We start from the raw sequence: 22,483 nt of genomic DNA on the forward strand, positions 1-22,483 counted from the left end.
AGAGAGAGAAAGAGAGAGGGGTAGAGAGAGAGAGAGAGAGAGAGAGAGAGAGAGAGAGAGAGAGAGAGAGAGAGAGAGAGAGAGAGAGAGAGAGAGAGAGAGAGAGAGAGAGAGAGAGAGAGAGAGAATTTCAATGCTTTATCATATCTAACAAGTAGTGGATTACTGATCACTCATCCATGGAGCATAGAGTTGAGTTAGTAGCTGAGGGAAGCAGTGTGTTGGAGAGCGAGACAGTGATAATAATAGGAAAACAGATCTGTCCCCCCTGCTACAGCTCTGTATGGTTAACATGTGTAAAGCCATGTCATGGTAAATCCTTCATGTGTTACTACACCTGCTGATGACTACTGGACTTGGGTTTTACATTATCTCTATGTGTCCTGGTTTTACCCTAGTGTGTGTGTGTGAGTGTGTGTGTGTGTCCTGAAACCACCACTTCCTCCTAAGCTTTCTCCAGATGTGCCCACAGGAAGTTCTATGAGGGAGGAGTGACTCCATGTTTCTGCTGCTCAACACACTGATGGAGAGCACACGCACACACACAAACACACACACACACACAGGCAGCAGAAACACTCACCATGTCCATGATCAGATGTCCGCATGCGTTACACTTGTCTGCAGACTGCTGGAATCCAGAATACTGGAACAGACAGAGGAGAGGGGAGAACAGTGAGGTTACTGCTGCTACATCATCTCATAGGAAACTGGTGGCATCTTAGACTGACTCATAGTCTTCTTCTCATATGAGCCCAGTCTACCTCATATGATACATGGGGGAATTCTCCCACATCAATTTAATGTTTAATTAATGATAAATGTCCAGAAATAGCCCTCTAATACCAGGCGAGGTAAGTTAGACTCATTAGCAGCACAGAGACTGTTCGCTGCTCTGGCACCCCAATGGTGGAACAAGCTCCCTCACGACGCCAGGACAGCGGAGTCACTCACCACCTTCCGGAGACATTTGAAACCCCACCTCTTTAAGGAATACCTGGGATAGGATAAAGTAATCCTTCTACCCCCCCCCTTTACTCCACCCCCCAACATTGTAAAGTGGTTATCCCACTGGCTATAAGGTGAATGCACCTATTTGTAAGTCGCTCTGGATAAGAGCGTCTGCTAAATGACGTAAATGTAAAAATGTAAAATGAGACAGTAGGACAACTGATTTAATCGACTAATTACAGACAAACTGTAATGTAATGGAGCGTGTTGTTGTGACAGGGCAGCTGAGGTTAACATGGGGCGTCCTGCTGGTCCTGCTTTATACAAGGTGTCACTGTGCAATGCCCAGGGGCGTATGCCTCTAAAATAAGTACTATCTCCAGTTACCCGACCCCCCCTCCCTAATGCCCCTACGGGAGTAAACTGATCCAGAATCCCTTAGAAACCTGAACTTGGGCCACGAGGTGAAGAAATTAAACTCAAACTATAATCTGGAGTCCAGAGGTCACATATAGTCACGGTAGCACACAGTGGAAGGCACATACATGCTGCCAAACATTTAGAAAAATAGATAATACCCTATTCACATACTGCTAAACTATGTAGGGTTCTAGATACAGTATCCAGATGGACTACTTACCAGAAAGTCCTCTTCACAGAACACCTTCCCACCGACGTAGTAAAATGCTTTCCCCCGTAGCCTTCTGCCTGGGACGAAGAACAGAGAGAAGAGATGGGCTTTTAGAATATTACGTAACTTAACTGAAACAACACTGAACAGGCTGGGCTGGGCCCAACCATGAGACCAAACTGTCTGACCATGATTAGACCAAACATTACTTTTACCAAATTGCAGCAGATCACACGGGAGGCATCTGGGAGTATTCAGAGAGATATGTGAACTCATATGAAAACCTAGTCTAGTGTCAGATCTATTCGACGGCACAAACTGATCTGAACCAGGCTAATGAGCCCTATACATCTCCCCTAAGTCACACCAGAAGAATGCCCAGAAGCACTGTGGTAACTTCTATCAGTTTAAAGGCTCCAGAACGTCAGACAGAATCCATTAGGTCTTGCTAATTCCCAGACACCAACTCAAATAAACACTGAGTCTAATACTGTAGCAGCCTCTTGATTTAATCTGCTTCAGAGAGAGACTGGCCTGGTTGGGCAGCTTTCTGCTGCACTGGGAACTACTGGGAACACATCTGGGGCCTCGCTCAGACAATCACTACCACATGAGGGAAAAATTGTGTGATTGAATACAATGACTAAACAGAGCGTAACTGATTAAAACAGAGTTCTCTAATGGTTTGCTTCACATGGCAAAGAGAGAGAGAGACAGATATAGAGAGAGAGGGAGAGAGACCAAGGCCTCAGACCCAGAGGCAGCACTAGCTCTCCTTCTTTCCCTCTTCTTTCCTGCTTTTTGTCTGTTCTCTCCAAGATCGATCCACACACCGAGAGCACTTCCTGTCTCTGTCTGTCTGTCTGAATCCCCTCTCCTTCATAATATACCCCCTTCTCTCCTCCCCTCCCTCCATTCCTACAGCCCATGTCCCACAGGAAGGGGAAACATTCCACACATTTTCAGGGAGGAGGTGAAGGAGGGAAGAGGGAGAGAGGAGGGAGAGAGAGAGGAGTGGGTTAACACTAGTGAATGGGAGCCTTCTTCATCTCCTGGCTGCAACAGAGCTATTAGCTACACAAGTTAGACTAATCAAAAATGGCGGAAGGTGAGCAGAGCGGTGGTGCTAAAAGAATCACTAACCAATTAGGAACTAATATGTTTTATTCACAGGTCTCATTGTCAGAGAAGCCTGGCTGAGGGAATGGGGTTCTTAATACAACAGGCCTGGGATGGAGAGAAGAGCAGCGCACCGGTTGCAATGATACCAGTGGTGACCTGATCATGGCATTGAGGGGGCAGCAGAGTTCAGACAAACAGCTAGAGCACACTGTAGCAAAACCTTTTGCAATGGAAAACGGACATGTGTGTTCTTATTGGACAGTTCAGGTAGTTTTGTCCAATAAGAACACTGAAGTTCAGGTAGTACCTCCCCGTTTCCCTAAGTTTCAAAATGTTTTCTCCCCTACTGAACATGACCCTAGTGACCCCTCCCCCCAGGGAAAAGAAGGGAAAAATAAGACTTTCCACTGATTCCTCCTCTCTGGTACTTTAACTCTAAATCCGCGATAAACCCAGAACCCACATTATCCTAAAAACATCTAATGCCATGTGGGACCATCTCAGGGGTAACAAAAATAGACATTAAATCACAGTAGAGCTCCTGAAAGCCCACAGCAACCATCTGAAGGGTTTGATCCTCTTATGGACATGAGGAGCCAAACAATGAGACATCCTGTACTGTACTTCTATCAAGGCTTTTAACCTACGCATGCACTAACATTATGAAACTGGCCAAGCTTCCTGACAAAACTCTGAACTAACGGTCTTATCATGTACAACATTTTCCCTTTGTAACATGCCTATCCTGCCGGTACTTCGGTGGGATAACCGACAATATCAAGGTCAGAAAGGCAATGGATACAACAACAAAAAAATACAATAATCTCTGCATCAGGAAAAGGTACAAAACTGGCCCTTAAATAATCATAATTTAATAACCCTATTTTCCCCTTCATTTCCCTCAGGAACTAAGAAAATAATGATGGAGGGAATGGGGGATGAAAGTGAGATATGAACACTTCTTCACATTCCTGTCTTTTTGGAGAGAGAGAGAGAGAGAGAGAGAGAGAGAGAGAGAGAGAGAGAGAGAGAGAGAGAGAGAGAGAGAGAGAGAGAGAGAGAGAGAGAGAGAGAGAGAGAGAGAGAGAGAGAGAGAGAGAGAGAGAGAGAGAGAGAGAGAGAGAGAGAGAGAGAGAGAGAGAGAGAGAGAGAGAGAGAGAGAGAGAGAGAGAGAGAGAGAAGGCAGGGAGCCTTGTGAGAAGATAAGATTAATGAATGTCAGAAGAAGTCTGGGCTGGCAGTAATGAAAGACTTTCAGAAGAATTATGACTATTTCACCCCTCATATAAATAATAAATGCCTAAGAGAAAGAAAGAAAACACAGGTTTGGGCCGTTTTCTAATGAAAATATTATTTAATACCTCAAGGTTGATTCTAAGATCTATCTGTGCACTTCTCCAACACCTTTCATTAATTATTTATGACCCTGTCTATTACTGTACTATAAATACTAGCAATCTAGGAAGAAAATCACAAGAGCTATGTGAGAAAGCACAGATCAGATGCCATCACAGCAAAAGAGAATGGACCACATTTCACATGTGCTGAAAACGTTCATAATACCCATAACCCATTCTTCCTTAGAAAAGCTGTAATGGTTCTCAACAAGTATGTGAATTTAGATTCATTTAGTTTAATCCTATCTAATCCTTATTTCCCCAGCACAATAACATGTGTCCAATAGGGCTTAAGTGTTTATTTGGAAGAAATTGTTACTCACAGCAATGTCCTCCCTTACTCAATCACATTTATCAGATCTAGAGTGTGGACACCGGGACAGGGTAGGGTGTTTTAGCTTCACAAACTATCCACCATCTAAGAGTGCCAGCATTCAAATCACAGCAGTTTTCAGATCACTAACGTCACAGCCAATCCATGTTTGTGTTCTCCAGAGGCAGAAGATTAGTTGGAGAGGCTGATGTTGTAAGGTGGGTTGGGATTGGTTGGGCTGAGGACACAGCAGGGCCTGTTGTATCCTGACCTGATAGGTTCACAACAACAATTACACTTCTGTTCTCACAAAAAACCAACCCACCTCCAGTCTCACCTCAGCCAAATGCTCTAGTCCACACACACTACGCTACTCTCCGCTTGATCAAATCATGCCAAATGAAGTTCCATTGGGAAAAGTTAGGAGATGACTGCCTAACTGTGTGTCGTGAGGGCAGATTTAGACTCTACGTTTGTGAGAACAGGCCCTCTTTATTGAGGGAGACATTGCAAAGACAACACTTTTTTAGACGCAAATATCTCTGCTATTAAAGGTGCTCCATTATCTCTGGTTCAAAGTTCTGAGTATGATGAGCATTTGAATGAGAATGATGGTGCAAAATAAATAAAGGTCTTAAAAGGAAAGTAAAACATTACAATTCATGGTGGCAAAATTATCATAGGCGTCATGGCGACCAAAACCACTTGCTGCCCATGTCATTTCCCGTCCAGGGCGTTTCCCAGCGTCTAGTCTGCTGATCTGCTCTGAGGCTGAGATGTGTAATCCCCCACAATCCTTCCCTCTCATTCCCACCTACTCTAGGCTTTAGCGTCCTGCTGGAGCTTTGCTGTCTCCGCTCACCTTCTGCTTTCGTTGCTCCTTCTAACAGCCCTTTGTCTTGACCAACAGATTATTGTCATAGACTACCTATAAGCCCACTCTATAGCCCACTTGAATAGACCTGTAAGCCCTTCTCCTCTTTTACAAACAAGCCCATATCTCCCCTGGGTGAAGGGGAGTTATAGGGCGTTAAAGGGGGTTGAGTGCTTTGTGGTGGTGTTTTAAAGAGGCATGCTTGTGACCGTTCTAGAAGAGTCAATAATTAGCTGCTCTAACTGGAACCTTCTGTGAGCGATGCGTCTTCTGTCTTCTGTCCTAGACATGCAGCTTGAACTATCCTCCTACCTATCAAAGGATGCACCCACTGCCTCCCCCCTGCCTCCACCCTACCTCCACCCTGCCTGTCTCCCAGGCACCTTGTGGAAGGGGGGAGATATCAAAGGATGCACCCACTGCCTCCCCTCTGCCTCCCCCCTACCTCCACCCTGCCTGTCTCCCAGGCACCTTGTGGAAGGGGGGAGACATTCCCCTTTAAGTATTTTAAGTTCAGGGTCATAAAGATTCTGTCATGCAACAAAAGAACCATGAAGGTGGTAGAGGGGGGTAGAGGGGAGGGAGAATCTGCTTAACAAGACAGTTGCTGTGTGTGTGTATGTTTGTGTGTGTGTTCCGGCGTAGGTGGAACTTGCCAGTGTGTGGCGGGTAGTTCTGAATGGTCCTCCTGTCTTGCCCCGTGCTCCCCTACCTCCCTGTGTCCAGCTGGCATAACACCACTCTGTGTCCTCTCCTCGGACTCCCACCCTGAGGCCCCTTACGCCTGCATTCCTCCCCGGCCCCTCTCCCCGTGGAGCCGGCCGCAGCCTCTGTGCCCTCAGATGGAGAAGGGTATGGGCGGTATGGTGTATCCTCCTAACTCCCCCCAGTTTACACCCCACCAGCTTCCCTAACTCTCTCCATTCCGTGGCTCTTCTTTTTAGTGCCTTCACAGTCACACTCTCTCTCTCTCACACACACGCACAAGCACACACACACAAACGGTTGGGCACATAAACAACAACACAGGGTGTGTTAATCAGCGATGGTAGAGCATGAGCTTTCAGGTCAGGGGTCAGGAGGCCTCACACTGCCCTCTAATTGGCATGGGCAGAGGTCAGAGATCATCTCCACAGGGGGATTTTAATTGGTCGACTCATCTATAGATACTAAAGCAGCAACCATCTAGACAGGATGGCTCTGGAATCCCTCTGAAGTTCTAGTAAGGAGATCACAGTGAAAACACAGGGCCAAGCTCATCTATGGGAGATGCCGAGGTCAGGGGAGGTGAGAAGACAGAGGCCAAGGAAGGGGAAGCAAACTTGTTGCAGCCAGGGAATCATCCCAGCTGAACATCACTAAATCAGTGAGACACTGAACCATAAAGTTGGTGAACTACTGAATCCCTGAGTAACTGAATCACATCGATTGATTTGATGAATCTATGAGCCACTAAACTGCAGCTGAACTATGGTGATCTAGCTTCATGTCCCAGGGTCTGTGTGTTCTGATGTGGCATTCTCTTCTCTTTGTGTGGGCTGTTCATTTAGTAGAACAGGAGCTCAGAAAACAATACAACTCACAGCAACATGATCTGCCATGAGCTGCATGGGGGCCTTCAACACACTGGGTGGAATAAGTCAGGGTTTCCCAAATTCGGTTCTGGGGCCCCTACGCCTGGGTGCACATTGTGGTTTTTGTCCTAGCACTACACAGCTGATTCAAATAACCAACTGATCATCAAGTATTTGAATCAGCTGTGTAGTGCTAGGGCAAAAAACAAAACGTGCACCCAGAGTCACCTAGAACCGAATTTGAGAAATTCTGGAGTAGGTGACTCTGTATGTGTGTGTGTGTGTGTGTGTGTGTGTGTGTGTGTGCGTACATGCGTGTACACAGAGGGTGAGGAAAGAGTGAGTGAGGCAGGTTGGGTTTGTGTATATAGATCAGTAAGTTTGGGGGTGGCTGGCGTGGTAGTGGTCGTGGTAGTGGGCGTGGCCAATGGCGCAGTCTCCTTAAAAATTTTAGAGGCCGAATTTTAGATGCTGTCCTCTTGGCCGCAGAGACAACATGTTGGTGTTTTATAGCTAATTTACTGCAATTATACACATTTTGCCATGGGGCACAGAGAACATTTTTACCGTTTTAAAACTAGTTTCCTGCAATTCTACACATTTTGTCATGGGGCTGAGAGACAAATGTGCAGTTTTAAAGCTAATTTCCTCGCTAAGTTCTTATGCTATCTGAGTAACTAAAACATTATAACAAAATCAATGGGGGCCCCATGCCATGACATTTTTAGAATTTTAGATTCTCCCTGTCTAGTTTATATTTTGGTGATTGTTAGTTCTCAAAAGATGATCTTATTTAAAAATATATAGCTCCATTATATTTTCTACATACTTTATATCTTGTTTAAGTCGTTTAAGTTTACACAGAAATCGCTTCACCATCCATAAAATTTGTTTTTATTATATATATATTAATACAGGGGAAACAGTGGTAGGTTACTTGCTTCAGGTGAAGTAGGTGTCATGTTAGAGGTAAGGAGAGAGTAGGTGAGGTAGACAGGGTTTACTGTATAGAGTGTTTCATTAGTTAGTGTAGTACTTACTGCAGGCGCTGCAGGTGAAGCAGACATCATGATAGAGGCTTCCCATAGCCTGGCAGGCCTGAGTGGCTCCGTACACCGCCTTGTTACACTTCACACAGCTCCCTGGAACACAACACAACAGCCAGGTCAGAGACATGAACACACACACACGCACACACACACACATTGTGCAGAAATAACTATGCTACCGTCATGTACTTGGGCACTACCACTGTCTCAGTCATAAGCAGTTGTCCTGTTAGAATAGAACGTTAGAATTGTACCCATTCCATAACACTAATGAGAACTGGATCCATAACAAGCAGACTGATAAAACCAGACACAAACAATGGAATGAAAAAAGCCTAACAACAGTCAAAGGAAATCAGTTAGCCATGCTGTATCATTGAAGGGGAAATATATTCCAATCTGCTTGTTTGGTTTGGCTCTGGTCTAGAGGAGTCTGTCACATGAACACTGTGATAAAAGACCCAAGTGTTCCTACCAAACACGCACACGCACACACACACACACACACACACACACACACACACACACACACACACACACACACACACACACACACACACACACACAGCTAATCATGCAGTACAGTGTCTTGCAAAAGTATTCATCCCCCTTGGCGTTTTTCCTATTTTGTTGCATTACAACCTGTAATTTAAATTGATTTTTATTTGGAATTCATGTAATGGACATACACAAAATAGTCAAAATTGGTGAAGTGAAATGAAAAGAAATAACTTGTTTCAAAAAATTCTCAAAAATAAATAACGGAAAAGTGGTGCATGCATATGTATTCACCCCCTTTGCTATGAAGCCACTAAATAAGATCTGGTGCAACCAATTACCTTCAGAAGTCACATAATTAGTTAATAAAGTCCACCTGTGTGCAATCTAAGTGTTACATGATCTGTGTCAAATGATCTCAGTATATATACACCTGTTCTGAAAGGCCCCAGAGTCTGCAACACCACTAAGCAAGGGGCACCACCAAGCAAGCGGCACCATGAAGACCAAGGAGCTCTCCGAACAGATCCAAGTTGTGGAGAAATACAGATCAGGGTTGGGTTATAAAAAAATATCCGAAACTTTGAACATCCCACGGAGCACCATTAAATCCATTATTAAAAAATGGAAAGAATATGGCATCACAACAAACCTGCCAAGAGAGGGCCGCCCACCAAAACTCACGGACCAGGCAAGGAGGGCATTAATCAGAGAGGCAACAAAGAGACCAAAGATAACCCTGAAGGAGCTGCAAAGCTCCACAGCAGAGATTGGAGTATCTGTCCATAGGACCACTTTAAGCCATACACTCCACAGAGCTGGGCGTTACGGAATTGAGGGCAGAAAAAAGCCATTGCTTAAAGAAAAAAATAAGCAAAAATGTCAAAAGCCATGTGGGAGACTCCCCAAACATATGGAAGAAGGCACTCTGGTCAGATGAGACTAAAATTGAGCTTTTTGGCCATCAAGGAAAACGCTATGTCTGGCGCTAACCCAACATTTCTCATCACCCCGAGAACACCATCCCCACAGTGAAGCATGGTGGTGGCAGCATCATGCTGTGGGATGTTTTTAATCTGCAGGGACTGGGAAACTGGTCAGAATTGAAGGAATGATGGATGGCGCTTGAGGGAAACCTGTTTCAGTCTTCCAGAGATTTGAGACTGGGCCAGAGGTTCACCTTCCAGCAGGACAATGACCCTAAGCACCCTGCTAAAGCAACACTCGAGTGGTTTAAGGGGAAACATTTAAATGTCTTGGAATGGCATAGTCAAAGCCCAGACCTCAATCCAATTGAGAATCTGTGGTATGACTTAAAGATTGCTGTACACCAGCGGAACCCATTCAACTTGAAGGAGCTGGAGCAGTTTTGCCTAGAAGAATGGGCAAAAATCCCAGTGGCTAGATGTGCCAAGCTTATAGAGACATACCCCAAGAGACTTGCAGCTGTAATTGCTGCAAAAGGTGGCTCTACAAAGTATTGACTTTGGGAAAAATGCCAAGGGGGGTGAATACTTTCGCAAGCCACTGTCTAATCTAGTCAGCTGACAGGCAGTGGAGGTGGAAAGTTCCATGGAGAGAAAGAGAGTGTAAGAGAGCGAGAGAGAAAGAGTGAGAGAAAGCGAAAGAGTGAGAGAAAGAGAAAGAGTGAGAGAAAGAAAGAGAGAGAGAGAGAAAGAGTCCAGTGAAAATAGAAAGAGCTCGTGTCATGTGTCCTGTGAGGTGTTTTGTGTGCTGTGGTCTTCTGACTGAGCTGAGAGGTTAGCAGTGTGCTGAGAGAGATGTGGTAACAGAACAACATGAGCCCACAGCAGCATGGCATGGCACAGTGCTGAAACAACAGTGTGTTACACACACACAACATTCCCCAGGGGGACAAAGACCACGCCAGGGACAGTACCGCCTCGCCTGGCCACTGACAAAGAAGCTTCTGTCTCTGGCCTGCTCTCCTGCAGACAGACATCACAAGGCACTACGTCTGTCTGCGTCTTCCCCTAACACACTGTCAGCGTCCCAAATGCCCCCCTATTTCCTACATTGGGAATAGGGTACCATTTGCAACGCATCCACTGTCAGCCACAGACAAGCGACAACATTAAGTTCACCTCTTCATACTGTAACACAATATAGAAATGAAGGAGCTATACACAGTTTATAAGGTACACCCCCTTGTTCACGAAAATGGTTCACTCCTACAGACAATTAGTCACGTGAACGTGGCTTGCTATATAAAGCAGGCAGACAGGCATCGAGGCATTCAGTTACTGTTCGATTGAACAGGCAAAACGTGTGACCTAAGCGACTTTGAGCGTGGTATGATCGTCGGTGCCAGGCGCGCCGGTTCCAGTATCTCAGAAAGGACCGGCCTCCTGGGCTTTTCACGCATGACGGTGTCTAGGGTTTACCAAGAATGGTGCAACAAACAGTCAGCGACAGTCCTGTGGGAGAAAACAGCTTGTTGATTAGAGGTCGAAGGAGAATGGCAAGAATTGTGCAAGCTAACAGGCGGACCACAAACAGGCAAATAACGGCGCAGTACAACAGTGGTGTGTAGAACGGCATCTCGGAATGCACAACTCGTCTGTCCTTGTCACCGATGGGCTATTGCAGCAGATGACCACACGGGGTTCCACTCCTATCAGCTAAAAACAAGAAAGCCGGCTCCAGTGGGCACACAATCACCAACACTGGACAATTGAGGAGTGGAAAAACTTTGCCTGGTCCGACGAACTCCTGTTGCGTCATACTGGTGGCAGAGTCAGGATTTGGCGTAAGAAGCATGAGTCCATGGCCCCATCCTGTCTGGTGTCAATGGTACAGTGGTGGAATGGTGTGGGGAATGTTTTCCTTGCACACATTAGGTCCCTTGATACCAACTGAGCAATGTTTCCATACCCCCAAGAATTCAGGTTGTTCTGGAGGCAAAGGGTGGTCCACTGAGTATGCAAAACATTAAGAACACCTGCTCTTTCCATGACATAGACTGACCAGGTGAATCCTGGTGAAAGCTATGATCCTTTATTGATGTCACTTTTTAAATCCACTTCAATCAGTGTAGATGAAGGGGAGGAGACAGGTTAAAGAAGGATTTTTAAGCCATGAGACAATTGAGACATGGATTGTGTATGTGTGCCATTCAGAGGGTGAATGGGCAAGACAGAAGATTTAAGTGCCTTTGAACGGGGTATGGTAGTAGGTGCCAGGCGCATCGGTTTGTGTCAATAACTGCAACGCTGCTGGGTTTTTCCACGCTCAAGAATGGTCCACCACCCGAAGGACATCAAGCCAACTTGACACAACTGTGGGAAGCATTTGAGTCAACATTGGTCAGCATCCGTTAGGAATGCTTTCAACACCTTGTAGAGTCCATGCCTCGACGAATTGAGGCTGTTCTGCGGACAAAAAAATGAAGGAGTGGGGGGGGGTTCAACTCATTATTAGGAAGGGGTTCCTAATATTTAGTATACTCAGTGTATATACCGAATTGAATCAACCTCTCCTGTTAACTACAACACAGTCCTCTAGTCTGGCCTTATAACCTGTGACTGGCTTCAAGCCATTTGTCCTGCCTATCATGACTCTACCGCCAATACTGTAACACAATATAGGAATGAGCTATATATACCTGTATGAATCAACCTTTTCTGTTAACTAAACTCAGCAAAAAAAGAAATGTCCCCTTTTCAAAGATAATTCGTAAAAATCAAAATAACTTCACAGATCTTCATTGTAAAGGGTTTAAACACAGTTTCCCATGCTTGTTCAATGAACCATAAACAATTAATGAACATGCACCTGTGGAACGGTCGTTAAGACTAACAGCTTACAGACGGTAGGCGATTAAGGTTACAGTTATGAAAACTTAGGACACTAAAGAGGCCTTTCTACTGACTCTGAAAAACACCAAAAGAAAGAAGCCCAGGGTCCCTGCTCATCTGCGTGAACGTGCCTTAGGCATACTGCAAGGAGGCATGAGGACTGCAGATGTGGCCAGGGCATGTCCGTACTGTAAGATGCCTAAAACAGAGCTACAGGCAGACAGGACGGACAGCTGATCGTCCTCGCAGTGGCAGACCACGTGTAACAACACCTGCACAGGATCGGTACATTCGAACATCACACCTGCGGGACAGGTACAGGATGGCAACAACAACTGCCCGAGTTACACCAGGAACGCACAATCCCTCCATCAGTGCTCAGACTGTCCGCAATAGGCTGAGAGAGGCTGGACTGAGGGCTTGTAGGCCTGTTGTAAGGCAGGTCCTCACCAGACATCACCGGCAACAACGTCGCATATGGGCACAAACCCACCGTCGCTGGACCAGACAGGACTGGCAAAAAGTGCTCTTCACTGACGAGTCGCGGTTTTGTCTCACCAGGGGTGATGGTCGGATTTGCTTTTAACGTCAAAGGAATGAGCGTTACACCGAGGCCTGTACTCTAGAGCGGGATCGATTTGGAGGTGGAGGGTCCGTCATGGTCTGGGGCGGTGTGTCACAGCATCATCGGACTGAGCTTGTTGTCATTGCAGGCAATTTCAACGCAGTGCGTTACAGGGAAGACATCCTCCTCCCTCATGTGGTACCCTTCCTGCAGGCTCATCCTGACATGACCCTCCAGCATGACAATGCCACCAGCCATACTGCTCGTTCTGTGCGTGATTTCCTGCAAGACAGGAATGTCAGTGTTCTGTCATGGCCAACGAAGAGCCCGGATCTCAATCCCATTGAGCACGTCTGGGACCTGTTGGATCGGAGGGTGAGGGCTAGGGCCATTCCCCCCAGAAATGTCCCAGAACTTGCAGGTGCCTTGGTGGAAGAGTGGGGTAACATCTTACAGCAAGAACTGGCAAATCTGGTGCAGTCCATGAGAAGGAGATGCACTGCAGTACTTAATGCAGCTGGTGGCCACACCAGATACTGACTGTTACTTTTGATTTTGACCCCCTTTGTTCAGGGACACATTATTCAATTTCTGTTAGTCACATGTCTGTGGAACTTGTTCAGTTTATGTCTCAGTTGTTGAATCTTGTTATGTTCATACAAATATTTACACGTTAAGTTTGCTGAAAATAAACGCAGTTGACAGTGAGAGGACGTACATTTTTTTGTTGAGTTTACAATAAATGTAGAGCGTCCTCTGGTCTTACAGCACATTAAGTAACGTCTTGTGACTTTCTTCTAACCATTTGTCCTGCCCGTCATGACTTTACCTTACACACTATAACACAATATAGGAATGAGCTATATACACACCTTATTGAATTAACCCTCCGTTCAAAATGACAATAAACCACTGTAGCCTACAGCACAGACACATCTATCTATCCCCTTATATAACAATGTCAGGAGATTAAGGGCCTACTCCTCTCATCATGTGTTCCTCTTCCCCTCCAATCCTCTCCTCCAAACCATCTGGACTCATCACTGGAATTCCAGGTTCAATCCATCTTTAGACAGACAGACAGACAGAGACAGAGACAGAGACAGAGACAGAGACAGAGACAGAGACAGAGACAGAGACAGAGACAGACACACAGACAGACAGTTCTACTGCATGGACTCAACAGGGTTGGGTTTGTTTAGCTCAACTTTAGTTTTCCAAAACTGAGAATGATGAATTTATGATTTTCTACCAGAGTTTAAAGTCACAGTTGTTGTTTGTAATGTACATTCCATTGAAACTGTAAAATACACTGAAAAGTAAGAGGGATACATAAACAACCAAACAAACTGCTTCCTGTTTAGGACAAACATTCTTAGTTAAAGAAGCAACATTTTCCTACCTGATTGAACAGCAGCAAAACTGTGTTCGGCAGAAGTCCCATATTCCAAAACCCCTGTGATTTTATAGAGAGTTCTTTCTTTAACGGTTGCGAGAGCATGGGTGAAGGGGGAAGGGAATCAAAACACAGAGCCAAAACTTCACCCCCCATCCTCCCCCTCACCTCAACCCCCACACACCAGCCCAGCTGTCAAAACTCCCAAAACGTCTGCCTCTACTGCTGCCTAATGGCGCACAACAAGCCTCTTCATATACCTCCACAATCGCTGATAACAATTGACTGACAGGAACTTGATATTATGGCAGTTGACTTGTCATGTTAGAACCCAAACAAGACTATTGCACTTAGTAATAGTTATTATAGTAGTCGTGTAATATTATTTTAAACATTTTTTCTGTGTATCATATGGCAGAATCCAAGGCTAGGACATCATGAAATCACATCAACACTGGTCCCACCCAAAACAGCAGCCTAACATCACAAAAGCATTCTTTCACTACACGAACACACACACATTTACTTAAACAACCAATCAAACACTGAAGCAAGGACCCAGGCCCAGACACAGAGAGAGATAAAGATGGAGGAGAAAGAGGAGAGAGAGAGAAATGCATACACACACACACACACACACACACATACACAAAGGCTTCCTGCAGGACTTGTCAGGGGTCCAGATTGAGTGCCAAAGCAGAAGCCAAGAAACCCTGGGAAGAGTTAAGGTAAACTGTCCAGTCCACAGACAGACTGACAGCCTGATGGGAGAAAGCCATCCTTAATCACAACACAAAACAAAGCACTCAACCTCTACTATCTATGTGTGTGTGTGTGTGTGTGTGTGTGTGTGTGTGTGTGTGTGTGTGTGTGTGTGTGTGTGTGTGTGTGTGTGTGTGTGTGGACAGAGATCCCCTCCACCCTCTGTCCTGTCCCACCACTCGCTCTTCCTCTCTGACCTCCCACCCATAAATCTGCTCTCCGCTCTGCCTCTCTCCCTGCTCTACCTCCCTCCCTCCCTCCCGCTCTCTCTCTCACGGCCAAAGACGTGACAAAACGTTCTATAAATTAACCCTAAGTACCTTCTGCTAATCTAATCATTTATGAAACTAAGTGTGCTCCCCACCCCCTCTTTATATTCCTCAGCCCCGTCCTGTCCTCCAGACATTCCTCTGTGTTCCCCCGGTGCAGCCTTTTGGCACCAAACTCAGTTTCCCAGAACCTCCAGCTATTGCTCTGCCAATCAGAGCAGAGTGTATATGATATGAGAGACCCCAGCCCAAGCTGGCTAGAACTCACTAGGCATGCATCTCAAATGGCACCCTATCCGCTATATAGTGCACTACTATATGGGCCCTGGTCAAAGGTAGTGCACTAAATATGCAATAGGGTATCATTTGGGAGGTGACCATATGAGCCTTTAGTACAGCTACACTAATCTCCCTTTTAAAATAACCTACTAAATCACTAGGTATATGCCCCCAGTGTAAATGTGGCTTACATACTTAATACTCTATAGTCAAATTGGTCAATAATATACTGTATCATACAAATTAGGCAATCCTTTAATAAATGACACCAAATATTGAACTGATAACCCTGGAATAGGTCATCATTCCCATAGTATTATGGTTCTTTACATAGCTATAGAGCTTGGTAGAGAGGAGTAACTCAACACAATCTGGTCTTAACGGCCATGTACTCTTATAATCTTCACCTGACACAGCCACCCCTCGGAGCCTGGTTCCTCTAGGTTTCTTCCTAGGTTCCTGCCTGTCTAGGGAGTTTTTCCAAGCCACTGTGCTTCTGCATCTGCATTGCTTGCTCTTTGAGTAGCCAAGCCTATGGTTCAGGCTAAGAGAATACTCCTCTCCTTTCAGTGGAAAAAGTAGGTCAGGAATGGAGCTTCTCTTTCTGTTCAGTATGTAGAACAGGCCAGGAACTGCACCTGTCCGTCACGCAGGCTATTTTCTGGCATGACAGCATGACGCAGAAAATGAGTGTGTGCTGGGTGTGTGTGCTGTGCGTGTGTCAACATTACAGTATTGTCATACGCAAACTTTATACCATCTTCCACTGCGGCCCCCCACAGCAATCTCTATAACATGTTAACATGTGTGTTTATGAATCTGTGTGTGTGTGTGTTCACCATGACAGTGACATGCCCCAGAACATCTTCCCTTATATACTGAATTAGTGGACTCTGGGGGGCTGGGACGGGGTTTTTGAATTACAATCCTGACTGACGTTCCTTGTTCCTGCAGGAAATTCCTTTTATGAGGCGGCAGAGGGATGCTTTATGAGCGCTCGACAAGTGCACGAGAGATCTCTCCTCTCACGCCATCTCACTCTTCCTTTCTCTCTATCTGTTCCTCTCTCTCGTTGTTCCTCTCTCTCTCTCTCTCGGCTGGACGTTGTTAGGCCTACTGCTGCTAGGTAGCTCTCTCTCTGCTCTCCCCCTCCCCTCTGTCTGTCCTTGATTGCAGGAGTGAAGTCTGGTGTGCGGGAGTCAGGGTTCCAGCTGCAGCTCATTCACCATAATCACCTCAGCCTTTAAGACCCGGTCAAACTTTCCACTCATCGTCAGATCATAGTCAAGACAACCATGTTAGTCTCGCTGCCGACTCAACCTGTCTGTTTTCGCTCTTGTGTTTTTTGGACTGTTTATTTACTTTTTCTCCTGTGCCACAGATATTTGGAACCTGACTCCTGCCTCCGCTTCACTCCTGCCACCACCATCCTGCTCTCCACTATCGGGCCTCTCCTTTGGACTCACCACGGACACTAGGACATTACGGTACCACACCTGCCCTGACCTGGATCTGTACCCTCCCTGTAACCTGGACTTGCTCTTCCCCATTTATTGGAAACCTGGACTATTGAACATTATAATAAACCTGTTAAAACTTCTCTGGCTTGGTGTACTTGTCTGCATTTGGGTTCTATCCAGTTAAATCATAACAGTATGATCTGACCAACATGAACCCAGCAGACAGTAGCTCGGATACCACCCCAGAGTGCACTCAAATTTGGACTGCCATAGCCAATCAGGGCATTCTACTTGGCCAACATGATACCCTGTTTAAGACGATTGCTGAGGACAGTCAGGTGCTGCTTAATCAGGTTCAATTACTCACCAATCAAGTGTCTGCTCTTACTACCCCTTCAGCCCAGATCAGAGAGCCTTTTGTTCCTGCTCCAGAGCGCTATGACGGGAACATGGGAACCTGTGGCGATTTTTTGACACAATGCTCGTTAGTGTTTGAACAACAGCCCCTCACCTACGCCTCAGAAAGAGCCCGTATTGCCTACCTTATCAACTCTACTAGCGGTTCCGCTCGTGCCTGGGGATCCGCGGTCTGGGAGAGTCAGTCGGACATTTGCAACGCTTACGTGGCCTTCACCACGGAGATGAGGAAGGTTTTGACCACCCCGTACGAGGCAAGGAGGCTGCGAAACGGTTGTTTTCTCTTCGGCAGGGGGCTCGTAGTGTGGCGGAGATGGCAGTGGAGTTTCGGACTTTAGCAGCAGTGAGTGGTTGGAATGACGAGGCATTACAAGGAGTGTTCATCAATGCTTTGTCTGAGACTTTAAAAGATGAATTGGTGTCATATGATGAATCGCCTACGCTGGATAATCTTATTTCACTCACTATCAGGTTGGATAATCGGATTCGGGAGCGCCGCCGGGAGAGGAGTGTTAGTTCCAAGCAACCTGTCTGTCATCAACAAACTCCTCCCCTGCATCGTCCCTACGGAGAGAGCCGTGTCTTCCCGAGTCGATACGAGGAGCACTGAACCCGAAGCCATGGAGGTGGGTCGCACGGTTGTCCTCAGAGGAGCGTGCACGTCGTATTCAGGCTCGGGTCTGCCTGTATTGTGGAGAGGCTGGTCATTTCGTTCCTTCCTGCCCAGTTCGTCCGGGAAAAGGGCCGGCTCATCATTTATGGGAGAAGTTTTGGTGAGCCGAGCAGCGGATTCTTCCTCTTCTCCCCGCATTCTGCTCCAGGCATCCCTCCAGTGGCAGTCCCAGAATTTCTCTGTTAGTGCGCTGATTGACTCTGGTGCCGACGAAAGCTTTTTGGATAGAGAGTGGGCTCAACAAATGGATTTGGAGACTGTTCCTATGGACTGTCCGCTGCAGGCTAAGGGTCTAAATGGACAATTGTTGACCCGCATTACCCATCAGACTGTTCCTGTTTGTCTTAGAGTGTCGGGAAATCATCAGGAGAACATTCAATTCCATATTATCGACTGCCCACAGACTCCCCTGGTCCTTGGTATCCCCTGGCTCATAAAACACAATCCACACATTGATTGGGTGACAGGTAGCATTGTTTCATGGAGCACATTTTGTCATGTGAATTGTTTGTGTTCTGCTCAGACTCCTGCCAGTACTGTGCCTCAACCTCCACTGGAGTCCATGGATCTTTCTGCTGTTCCTGACGTGTATCATGACCTGGCATCCGTTTTCTGCAAACACAGAGCTACTTCTCTTCCTCCTCACCGGCCTTACGACTGCGCCATTGACCTCCAGCCAGGAGCCCCGCTCCCCAGCAGTCGCCTGTACAATCTCTCCCGGCCGGAGACGGAGGCTATGGAGAACTACATTCGGGACTCCTTGGCGGCAGGTATTATGCGTCCTTCCTCGTCACCTGTAGGAGCGGGATTCTTTTTTGTTGCTAAGAAGGATAAGACCCTCAGACCCTGTATTGATTACCGTGGACTTAACAACATCACCATTAAGAACAAGTATTCTCTGCCTTTGATTAATTCTGCTTTTCCCCTCCTTCATGGTGCTACCATCTTTACGGAAACTGGATCTACGAAATGCGTATCACCTGGTGCGCATTCGTAAGGGTGATGAATGGAAGACTGCCTTCAACACACCCTTGGGACATTTTGAGTATCGGGTTATGCCTTTTGGGTTGTCTAATGCCCCTGCTGTTTTTCAGGCACTAGTCAATGATGTCCTTCGGGACATGTTGAATCGGTTTGTTTTTGTCTATCTGGATGATATCTTGATTTTCTCAGAGTCCTCCCAGGAACATGAACTGCATGTGCGCCAGGTGTTGCAAAGGTTGTTGGAGAACAAACTGTTTGTGAAGATGGAGAAATGTGAATTTCATGTGTCTGAGACCTCTTTTTTGGGTTACATCATAGCTCAGGGGGAGCTGCGGATGGACCCAGCTAAGATCTCTGCTGTCACGGACTGGCCAGCTCCCTCTACCCGCAAACAACTTCAACGATTCCTGGGGTTTGCGAACTTCTATAGGAGGTTCATCAAGGACTACAGCCGCATTGCGGCGCCACTCACCGCTCTCACCTCCATCTCACGACCGTTCGCTTGGAATGAAGGGGCCGAATCAGCGTTCGAAGAACTGAAACATCGCTTCGCCTCGGCTCCCATTCTGATGCAGCCGGACCCCGACCGCCAGTTTGTCGTGGAGGTGGATGCATCCGACACTGGGGTAGGTGCAGTGTTGTCACAACGTTCTCCTGAAGATAACAAACTGCATCCCTGTGCTTTTCTCTCAAGGAAACTTTCTCAGGCAGAGAGGAATTATGATGTTGGAAATCGTGAACTGCTCGCCGTTAAGCTGGCTCTCGAGGAGTGGCGACATTGGTTGGAGGGGGCGGAACAACCCTTCATCGTTTGGACGGATCATAAGAATCTGGCTTACCTCCAGTCAGCGAAGCAGCTCAACCCCCGTCAAGCCAGGTGGGCACTATTTTTTGGGAGATTCAATTTTTCTCTGTCTTACCGTCCTGGGTCACGCAACGTCAAGCCTGACGCCCTGTCTCGTGTTCATTCGGCTGTTGATACTGGTAGTAACCCTGAACCCATTTTGCCTCCTACCTGCAGTATTGCAGTCATCACATGTGACATCGAGGGGATTGTTAGACAGGCTCAACATCATCAAGCTGACCCTGGGAGGGGTCCTCCTAACCGGATGTTTGTCCCTGAGTCTGCTCGCTCCCAGGTACTTCAGTGGGCTCACTCGTCTCCCCTTACCTGTCACCCTGGAGTTTCGCGGACCCTTGACTTTGTGCGACGGAAGTTCTGGTGGGCCACGATGGAGGCGGACACTCGAGCCTTCATTGCTGCTTGTACGGTATGTGCACGAAGTAAAAACTCCACCCAGGCCAGCGCTGGTCATCTACGACCTCTACCTATACCCAGCCGGCCCTGGTCGCATATCGCTATGGATTTTGTCACTGGACTTCCCCCTCATCTGGTAAGACTGTCATTCTTACGGTGATTGATCGTTTTTCTAAGTTCGCTCATTTTTTGGCCCTACCTAAACTGCCCACTGCCAGAGAGACGGCTGATATTTTGGTTGAACATGTGTTCCGCTCTCATGGTCTACCCACGGATATTGTCTCTGACAGGGGTCCCCAGTTTGTCTCCCAGGTGTGGAAAGCTTTCTGTAAAGCTTTGGGCATTACATCCAGCCTGTCCTCTGGATATCACCCCCAGACCAACGGGCAAGCCGAGAGAGCGAACCAGGAGATGGAGACCGCACTTCGCTGTGTCACTGGGTCTAACCCTGGGTCATGGAGCTCCATGCTCCCCTGGGTGGAATATGCTCATAACACCTTGACTAACGCTTCCTCTGGTTTGTCTCCTTTTCTGTGTGCTCTGGGTTATCAACCTCCCCTGTTCCCTTCCCAAGAGAGGGAACTTGCGGTACCCTCGGTGCAGTCCCACATGCGCCGCTGCTGCAAGGTCTGGAGGAAGGCCAGGGTAGCTCTGTCCCGAGCTTCGGCGTACATGCAGAGGCAAGCCAACCGTCACCGGTCCCAGGCTCCCGGTTACTCTCCTGGTCAAGAGGTATGGCTGAAGTCACGGGACCTTCCATTGAAGGTGGAGTCGAAGAAGATGGCGCCTCGTTTTATAGGACCGTTCAAGATACTGTCTATTGTTAACCCCTGCGCGGTTAAGCTACAGCTTCCTGCCTCCCTACGGGTTCATTCCACCTTTCATGTTTCCCAGATTAAGCCTGTGTCGGTTAGCCCTTTGTGCCCGCCCTCTCGTCCCCTCCTCCGCCCAAGATCGTGGGTGGGGGTCCGGTCTACACTGTCCGGCGACTTCTGGATGTTCGCCGCCGGGGTCGTGGTTTCCAGTACCTGGTGGATTGGGAGGGTTATGGTCCTGAGGAACGTTCCTGGGTGCCCAGGAGCTTCATTGTGGATCCTGCTCTGGTTCGTGAGTTTCATAGGTTACATCCTGATAAACCCTGTCGGCCGCCAGGTGGCGTCCGTAGAGGGGGGTACTGTTAGGCCTACTGCTGCTAGGTAGCTCTCTCTCTGCTCTCCCCTCCCCTCTGTCTGTCCTTGATTGCAGGAGTGAAGTCTGGTGTGCGGGAGTCAGGGTTCCAGCTGCAGCTCATTCACCATAATCACCTCAGCCTTTAAGACCCGGTCAAACTTTCCACTCATCGTCAGATCATAGTCAAGACAACCATGTTAGTCTCGCTGCCGACTCAACCTGTCTGTTTTCGCTCTTGTGTTTTTTGGACTGTTTATTTACTTTTTCTCCTGTGCCACAGATATTTGGAACCTGACTCCTGCCTCCGCTTCACTCCTGCCACCACCATCCTGCTCTCCACTATCGGGCCTCTCCTTTGGACTCACCACGGACACTAGGACATTACGGTACCACACCTGCCCTGACCTGGATCTGTACCCTCCCTGTAACCTGGACTTGCTCTTCCCCATTTATTGGAAACCTGGACTATTGAACATTATAATAAACCTGTTAAAACTTCTCTGGCTTGGTGTACTTGTCTGCATTTGGGTTCTATCCAGTTAAATCATAACAGACGTCCCGTTTTGACGACTGGCCTTGCCTCAACATGCCTAACCCAAGCATGCATGTGAACTAAACTTTCTCCCAAATCAACATTGTCAGTCACACCCAAGTCTTAATAATGACTGTACATAAATGGTAGTGTACATACTTAGGACAAGGAGTTATAACCTTGTCATAACCTATGACTACTACCGTATGTAGTTTTTCCTGAAAGGGTCATCTGGTGAGGAGGAAAAACTCCTGGCCCTACCTATAGGACATATTTTCCATGGGTACCGTGTCAGTGTGAGTAACAGAACTAGACTGGCACTGGGCTCTCAGAGCAGGGTAATAAACACCTTGTCAACTGGTCTATCTGCAGCACACAGAGTACAGGTCTGGTACAGTACAACAGTACAGCAGTATAGCTGGGGGAAAGACAGCCAAGCACTTATTTCCCCCCCTTACCTCCACATAACAATTTCCAGAGAGCGCGCAAAC

General features: G+C 47.1%; 1 protein-coding gene across 1 annotated transcript in view; it reads right to left on the reverse strand.

Annotated features, from left to right (window-relative positions):
• Positions 1-22,483, reverse strand: part of LOC121586023 (LIM domain-containing protein 1-like) — a 34,747-nt gene that overhangs the window by 8,902 nt on the left and 3,362 nt on the right. The window contains exons 2-4 of the mRNA XM_041902441.1: positions 7,903-8,004; positions 1,592-1,659; positions 584-646 (exon numbers count right to left, since the gene is read on the reverse strand). Coding sequence (XP_041758375.1) covers positions 584-646; positions 1,592-1,659; positions 7,903-8,004 — 233 coding nt within the window. The remainder of the gene's footprint in view (positions 1-583; positions 647-1,591; positions 1,660-7,902; positions 8,005-22,483) is intronic.

The sequence above is a fragment of the Coregonus clupeaformis genome, chromosome 17 (genome assembly GCF_020615455.1).
Source record: "Coregonus clupeaformis isolate EN_2021a chromosome 17, ASM2061545v1, whole genome shotgun sequence".
NCBI lineage: Eukaryota > Metazoa > Chordata > Actinopteri > Salmoniformes > Salmonidae > Coregonus > Coregonus clupeaformis.